Raw genomic sequence first — 9010 nt, 5'->3', positions numbered from 1 at the left:
GACCTACAGTGCCCTACCCCCAATCCCTTACCTTAACCTCGGACCTACAGTGCCATAGCCCCAATCCCTTACCTTAACCTGAGACCTACAGTGCCCTACCCCCAATCCCTTACCTTAACCTGAGACCTACAGTGCCATAGCCCCAATCCCTTATCTTAACCTGAGACCTACAGTGCCCTACCCCCAATCCCTTATCTTAACCTGAGACCTACAGTGCCCTACCCAGACCCCTTATCTTAACCTGAGACCTACAGTGCCATAGCCCCAATCCCTTACCTTAACCTGAGACCTACAGTACCATACCCAGAATCCCTTATCTTAACCTGAGACCCACAGTACCATAGCCCCAATCCCTTATCTTAACCTGAGACCCACAGTACCATAGCCCCAATCCCTTATCTTAACCTGAGACCTACAGTGCCCTACCCAGAATCCCTTATTTTAAAGGATTTCAATTCTGGGTATTTTCAATTTAGACCCCTTCTCCTATCACACTGGTTGATTCCGACTAAAATCATGAATATTTTACCACAAATGAGTTGTGTATTTCTGGGCTGTAGCTCTTGCTGTTGGAATTCAAATCCAACAGGACAAGTCAAAACGCATCCAAGAGCGGCCTAACATCTCTCGGTCAATTCACAGAGGTTGTCTCATGTTTTAATTATCATTCTTTGTCTGTTGTGTTCCTCACTGGATTGGATTGCATCTAGGACCATTTGAAAAACACATATCACCCAGTATCGGTCCAACTGATGAGATAGAAATCAATCTATATGATGCACAATGATAAGGGTCTCAGTAGAAGATTGTCAGGATTTACCTTTAGAAATCCCCAAATGTCCCTCCCCACAAGCATCGCAATAAGATCATCTTTGTCACTGGTTTTTAATTGAAAGAGGTTCAGAACTTCTCCTACCCATCACTATCCAAGCCCCCTCTTATGACTATAAACTTCAAAAAAATTGCGCCTTTGTGTTTGTTTCTGAGAAGTTGGCTATCGTATGCTAGTTTCAGAGAAGTTGGCCATCGTATGCTAGTTTCAGAGAAGTTGACCATCGTATGCTAGTTTCAGAGAAGTTGGCCATCGTATGCTAGTTTCAGAGAAGTTGGCCATCGTATGCTAGTTTCAGAGAAGTTGACCATCGTATGCTAGTTTCAGAGAAGTTGACCATCGTATGCTAGTTTCAGAGAAGTTGGCCATCGTATGCTAGCTTCAGAGAAGTTGACCATCGTATGCTAGTTTCAGAGAAGTTGACCATCGTATGCTAGTTTCAGAGAAGTTGGCCATCGTATGCTAGTTTCAGAGAAGTTGACCATCGTATGCTAGCTTCAGAGAAGTTGGCCATCGTATGCTAGTTTCTGAGAAGTTGACCATCGTATGCTAGTTTCAGAGAAGTTGGCCATCGTATGCTAGTTTCAGAGAAGTTGGCCATCGTATGCTAGTGCAAATCACTGCAGCAGTATGAAAAGTAATTATCTCTACTTCTATAAACTCTCTAACAGTAAGACAACTGTTTAAAAGGTCTTTTTTGGTTTGTGATTTTGAGAGAAATGGTTTCATAACATGCTGACTTACGCTAGCATCACTAACAAATGCTGACTTTCTGATTTTCCTAGAGGGGGTGTGGTTAGTGATCGGAGAGAAACACCCTGACCCTTTTTCCTTGAACAGAGACGGTGCTAGCAGGGGCTAGGTGATGCTAGCAGGGGCCATGTGATGCTAGCAGGGGCCAGGTGATGCTAGCAGGGGCTAGGTGATGCTAGCAGGGGCCATGTGATGCTAGCAGGGGCTAGGTGGTGCTAGCAGGGACCAGGTGGTGCTAGCAGGGGCTAGGTGGTGCTAGCAGGGACCAGGTGGTGCTAGCAGGGACCAGGTGGTGCTAGCAGGGGCTAGGTGATCACAGGGGCCATGTGCAGGCTGGAGCTGTGGAGGTATCAGGACATGACGCCAAACACAGGGTTGTGGCGGCAGATACTCGGTCCAATCTCATCGTAATCCTTCTTGGAGTGACACACCTGAAAGAACTCCGGCTGGGGGGGGGGGGGGGGGGGGGGGGGGGGGCAAGGACACATCATTGTGTTAGTTTAGTTCTACTACTAAAGAAATTCTTGATCGAATAACAAGTTAGCATATTAATCGACTATTCAAATTCATCAGAGCAATAGTAGGAGTTCTTGTTTGTTTTTCTGGGATATCATTGTGATATAATCTTTTTCAACGTCCTTTAATTGTGTATAGTGTATTTTGTATTAGTATTTGGTATATCTTATTATTTCCCCCCCTTATAAATGCCTTGAACACCTCCCATTTTATTGTAGCACTAGTTTGTTTTGTGTTTATAGATACATAATCATCTATCATTCCATCCATACATTTCACTAAATCAGGGCATTTAGATCCAAAATCAGGGGATCACAAAATCAGGGGATTTTTAGATCCAGTTAAATCCAGAGGTTTCCTGGAGCCAAAGCATGGAATATTGTTGTGATCATGTTTCAGTAATCACTCAAAATACACGACTAATTTTCCATGACTAATCACTAATAATATATAACAAATTTCTTGTAATCACTCATAATAATACATCCAAACACACCCTGCCCTGATAGGCTACAGGCTAGAGGGGCTGATCCAAACACACCCTGCCCTGATAGGCTACAGGCTAGAGGGGCTGATCCAAACACACCCTGCCCTGATAGGCTACAGGCTAGAGGGGCTGATCCAAACACACCCTGCCCTGATAGGCTACAGGCTAGAGGGGCTGATCCAAACACACCCTGCCCTGATAGGCTACAGGCTAGAGGGGCTGATCCAAACACACCCTGCCCTGATAGGCTACAGGCTAGAGGGGCTGATCCAAACACACCCTGCCCTGATAGGCTACAGGCTAGAGGGGCTGATAGGCTACAGGCTAGAGGGGCTGATCCAAACACACCCTGTCCTGATAGGCTACAGGCTAGAGGGGCTGATCCAAACACACCCTGCCCTGATAGGCTACAGGCTAGAGGGGCTGATCCAAACACACCCTGCCCTGATAGGCTACAGGCTAGAGGGGCTGATCCAAACACACCTGCTAGATGGGCTGCGGTCCTGATTCGCAAATAAATACCATTTGCAACGTCGGAGTTAATATCAGACACTAATATCAGACGCTTTATTATTGTTTTTTTTCTTTTTAAGTTTAAGTTTATTTTATTTATTTTTTACCCAGGGACAGTGCACATTAATCAACATCTTCAGTTTCCACATCAATGTAAATGTGCCAGAATTAGCTTATGAGCTCGTTTTCATCTGTAGTCCCTGCCTGTGTGTGTGTGTGTGTGTGTGTGTGTGTGTGTGTGTGTGTGTGTGTGTGTGCGTGGTGTGTGTGTGTGTGTGTGTGTGTGTGTGTGTGTGTGTGTGTGTGTGTGTGTGTGTGGTTACCGTGGATGCCAACATAGATCCTCCAAACCAGACGGCGTAGCGCTGCATGTGGTGTGAGACCACCTGCACCTCCATGGGCTTGGGCTGCAACACACACACACACACACACACACACACACACACACACACACACACACACACACACACACACACACACACACACACACACACACACATGCACACACACACACACACACACACACACACACACACACACACACACACACACACACACACACACACACACACACACACGCACGCACACACACATTTAGAATATTTATTTATGTCCACATAAAGACAATGTATGAAAATAAAAAGGACATTTTTTGTTGTTCGCAAATTCCGCACCACATATCAGGCGTACAGGTGAGCCTGCATCGTTAGTCGTGGAAGCAAATTAATCTGTCCGCGCTGAATTAAACCCTCCTCTGAGACTCTCCTTTTTTTTGGATTTCTCCACGGTTAGCTTACTGGCGGGTCGGAAACTCAAGATTAGCCACCTGCAGACGGCAGGGAGAGGTGTGACGTATATATTTTTTTATTTTAATTTAAAAATTTTAATTTTTCCCTCCTTTTTTCCGATTTTTCTCCAATCCCACTGTTAGTCGTTATGCCAATTCCCAACCCCCTTCCTGGTTGTTGCGCACCCCCCCTACTGTTGGTCCGGGAGGCCGGAGACTGTCACATGCTTTCCTCCGACGCATGTGCAGCCAGCCGGCAGCCAGCCGGCAGCGCAGATTCTCACCGGGAGAGTGTAACGTGTGGAAGGTCACACTACCTCCCTCCAGATCCTACCCTCGCTGTGCAGGCGCCCCGACCGAACTGTAGGGGTTGCTGTCCACAACGCCCAGGACCCACCCACGGCTCCCCTCCCCCTAACTCAGCCAAACAAGTTAGTATAGTGATCAGCCCGAGCCAAGGCAATGCTGACTCTCCGGGAGTCGAGACCGCAGCCTCTTGCATTGGTGACGAGCACAATCTCCGCTACGCCACCTGACCGCCCGTATATTTTAGTTGATGAAATATTTTAGTTGACTGTTTATTTCAGTGTCACAGTATCACCTCGATCTCCAAAATAAGAGGTGTTAAAAAGAAAAGTTAAGTTGCCGACCCCTGGGGGGCTGACCGGATGTCCGTGCACATCCCTAGTTCAGTGTCTTCTTGCTCAAGGACACTTTGACGTGCTGCCGGGAGGGAACCTTCAGATCACCAGACGACCGCTCGACCTCCCGAGAGACACTGTCATCGCAGACACATGACATCTGGTCGGACACACAGACGGACCTTGATCCGGCCTCCGCTCAGCTCCTCGCTCAGCCTGAGCCGGCCGTCCACCGCTCTCTTCAGGTCTCTCTGCAGCCGTCGGCCGAAGTCCCGGAACATGGTGGAGCCTCCAGACAGCACGATGTTCTAACACACACACACACACACACACACATGGGCACACATCGATTGATTGATTGATTGATTGATTGATTGATTGATTGATTGATTGATTGATTGAAAACTTTAATCAACAGATTGCAGAATGGGTACAGTATAGGGATGCTCGATATTGGCTTTTTTACCCGATAGCGATATACCGATATTGTCCAACTCTTAATTTCCGATACCGATATATGCAGGGTTTCCCCCCAAAAATTTTAATAATTTCAGGTAATTAACATTACATATCTCTTGTCGTGGAATTAACACAACATTATGCATACTTTTGACAATAACTAAAATCAGAATTACTTGCTTGCCTGGGTAAATAAAGGCTATAGAAATGTAAAAAAAATAAAAGAAAATATATATATATTTTCCGATATCACATTTTAATGCCGATATCGGCCGATAATATCGGTAGGCCGATAATATCGGACATCCCTAGTACAGTACAGTACAGCCCAATACACACAATTGTTGAGGGGATGCAGACCAGAGAAAGACTTTCGTCTCGTTTACATCAGGGTCCCCCATTTTCAATTCATCAGGACATTTATGACACACACGCCATACAGATATAAAAAATCGAATCGAATCATCTAATCTAATCTAATCATGACATTTATGACATGCGTGACATACAGATATACAGTACTGTTACATTTGTGACATAGAAGATGTGCAAATATACAGTACTGTTAAACAGAGATCCTAACAGTAAATATATACACACGAGGGGGAGGAAACTGTACATTAGGAGGGGGGTGGGTGGGTGGGTGGGTGGGTGGGTGGGACACACACATGGGCAGACACAACAAAAGCATCACAGAAGCTACCATAATAATCTTATAAACAGGTGAATTTATCCTTTAATATTCCCCCAACCACTATACACTAATGTCGTTACGTCACTGCACCTGTGTAAACAGTGACGAGTCAGCAGACGAGGAGCGCCCCCCCCCCCCCCCCCCCCCCCCCCCCCCCCCAGCCGTAAAATCTTGAATCCCTACCCTCCTTCAAAACCGCTCTAAAAGAGCACCTACGGGAGGCTGCAATTAGAAACTGGCCCCGGTAAATGTCCAAATCCCCCCCCCCCACCCAATGTACAGTTTCCTCCCCCTCAAATGTATATATTCTCTTTTAGAAAAGCTGTCTGTAAATAAACAGTACTGTATTATCTCATCTGTATGTCGTGTATGTCATAAATGTTATCATGAATTGAAAATGGGGGACCCTGATGTCTTTCTCTGGTCTGCATCCCCTTAACAATTGTGTCTATTGAGCCGTACTGTATTGTACCCATTCTGCAATCTGTTAATAAAATGTTCAATCAATCAATCAATCAATCCGTCTGTAGCTGTGTAAACAGTCAGCTTGTCTCCTAGTGGTCAACAGTGTCAGGCTGTGGTTGTACTGGGCAGCTCCTAGTGGTCAACAGTGTCAGACTGTGGTTGTACTGGGCAGCTCCTAGTGGTCAACAGTGTCAGACTGTGGTTGTACTGGGCAGCTCCTAGTGGTCAACAGTGTCAGACTGTGGTTGTACTGGGCAGCTCCTAGTGGTCAACAGTGTCAGACTGTGGTTGTACTGGGCAGCTCCTAGTGGTCAACAGTGTCAGACTGTGGTTGTACTGGGCAGCTCCTAGTGGTCAACAGTGTCAGACTGTGGTTGTACTGGCAGCTCCTAGTGGTCAACAGGGTCAGACTGTGGTTGTACTGGGCAGCTCCTAGTGGTCAACAGGGTCAGACTGTGGTTGTACTGGGCAGCTCCTAGTGGTCAACAGGGTCAGACTGTGGTTGTACTGGGCAGCTCCTAGTGGTCAACAGGGTCAGACTGTGGTTGTACTGGGTATTGTGTGGTTAGTTGTGTTGTGTGATGTCACCTTGTACAGAGGTCTCCTGACATCTATTGGGCAGCTCTGAATGACCTCATCCACCACGTCAGAGATGGGCTGCATGAAGTCCGGGTTAGCAAACTAGAACACACACACACACACACACACACACACACACACACACACACACACACACACACACACACACACACACACACACACACACACACACACACACACACACACACAAAAACGTTTATTTTACAACAAACTCAGAGCTAAGAGTAACAAAGTTATAAGTATAGAGCGGGGCGTCCAATGATCGAAGGGTTGGTGGTTCGAATCCCGCTCAAGCCCATGTCCATCCCATTGCCGTTGTGTCCTTGGGCAAGACACTTAACCTACTTGCCTCGTATGAATGTGTATGCATATGAATGAATGTTGGTGGTGGTCGGAGGGGCCTTTAGGCGTTGATTATTCGCCACGCTTCCGTGAGTCTGCCTCAGGGCAGCTCTGGCTGCAATTGTAGCTTACCACCACCGGTATGACTGTGTACGAACGAATAATGGACTCTGTGAAGCGCTCTGAGTAAAGAGAGAGCGCTATATAAATCCAATCCATTATTATTATTATTATTATTATTATTAGTGACCTCTAGTGACTTGCTGTGTTCCTCTAGTGACCTCTAGTGACCTCTAGTGACATCTAGTGACCTGCTGTGTTCCTCTAGTGACCTCTAGTGACCTCTAGTGACCTGATGTGTTCCTCTAGTGACCTCTAGTGACCTCTAGTGACCTCTAGTGACCTGCTGTGTTCCTCTAGTGACCTCTAGTGGCCTCTAGTGGCCCCTGCTCTGTACCTCTGGGTGGAAGAATATCTCTGGGCCCAGGAAGCGCTCGTAGCCAACGTCGATGTTGAATTGCGTGTTGGTGATGGCGTTCACTCCGTGGTACTGTTTGATCCATTTCCCAGGATCAGAGTCGTACTTGGAGAACTCCTTCACGATGTCAGGACAGATGTAACAGTATCTCTCCTGAGACAGGACACACACACAGACACACACACACACGCACGCACGCACGCACGCACGCACGCACACACACACACACACACACACACACACACACACACACACACACACACACACACACACACACACACACACACACACACACACACACACAGACACAGACACAGACACACACACACACACACACACAGACACACACACAGTTAAACACAAACATACGCACAGAGTTACACCTAAGCCCAGTTACACCTAAGATACCCTTAGATGTCAGTGATGGCTTCTTCCATCCACCCCTCTCCTCTCGCCCCCCCCCCCCCCCCCCCCCCCCTCCACTCCATGTATAGTAAACATAGTTATCTTCAGGGTAAATGTGTATAAATATAGTTATCTTCAGGGTAAATGTCTAGTAAACATAGTTATCTTCAGGGTAAATGTCTAGTAAACATAGTTATCTTCAGGGTAAATGTCTAGTAAACATAGTTATCTTCAGGGTAAAATGTGTAGTGAACACAGGTATAATAAAATATATAAATTAGTACTACTGAGTATAGTGCTAATCAGTAGTATGTACAGAGTTGTAGTATTAGCACAGTGATAAAGGTATAAAGACACGATGGTAGTCTATGGTAGTATGGTAATCATACTGGCTAACATGTGTAACTAAATGCAGGTATGTACAGACAGATGTGGATAGATATATATACCGTAAGAATAAAATATATATATATATATATATATATATATATATTAGGGCTGTCCCCGACTAAGGATTTGGATAGTCGACTATGATTGGCCGAAATTAGCCGATAGTCGACTATGAAAAAAAAAAAAAAAAAGTATAAGTTAAATTATTATTATTTTTTTTTTTTTATAATTCCATTTGGGCTGTGGGGGGTGCTTAATGTCCGACTGAAGGCTTCTTGTCCTCTGCAAAAGCATGCAATTGGTCCACTGATGGATACATCTTGATATTTGTCTAGTCTAGTGTGTTCATTAGACGGGTGAAATCCTCTTTCAGTGCCTCTGTGCCTGTTTTCGTAGGCAGTTAGCCTCTGGTATGCGTGTCATTAGCGTTAGCCACGCTTCTAGGCCTCTTTTCTTTTGGAAAGAATGCTAAAAAAAAAGTTTATACTTTTTATTTTTTTTGTATTCGACTAAGAGGTTGGCAGTCGACTACGGCTCCTTTCGATCGATTAGTCGACTATTCGACTAATAGGGGTCAGCCCTAATATATATATATACAGTATATACAGCATTATTGTATGCTATCATCACACAGGGTTATAAGGGTTA

At 45.6% G+C, this 9010-nt stretch overlaps 1 protein-coding gene across 1 annotated transcript in view; it reads right to left on the bottom strand.

Moving 5' to 3' along the window:
* Positions 1-483: 483 nt before the first annotated feature.
* The window catches only part of LOC311238608 (actin-related protein 3B-like), a 14756-nt gene continuing 6229 nt past the window's right edge, over positions 484-9010 (bottom strand). The window contains exons 4-8 of the mRNA XM_084326731.1: positions 7547-7720; positions 6736-6828; positions 4712-4837; positions 3425-3508; positions 484-2031 (exon numbers count right to left, since the gene is read on the bottom strand). Coding sequence (XP_084182857.1) covers positions 1936-2031; positions 3425-3508; positions 4712-4837; positions 6736-6828; positions 7547-7720 — 573 coding nt within the window. The 3' untranslated portion in view covers positions 484-1935. The remainder of the gene's footprint in view (positions 2032-3424; positions 3509-4711; positions 4838-6735; positions 6829-7546; positions 7721-9010) is intronic.

Source organism: Notolepis coatsorum (genome assembly GCF_963971535.1).
Source record: "Notolepis coatsorum genome assembly, chromosome: 12".
NCBI classification, from domain to species: Eukaryota; Metazoa; Chordata; class Actinopteri; order Aulopiformes; family Paralepididae; genus Notolepis; species Notolepis coatsorum.
The sequence above is the reverse complement of the archived record's forward strand: the minus strand, read 5'-3'. Positions and strand labels throughout refer to the sequence as shown.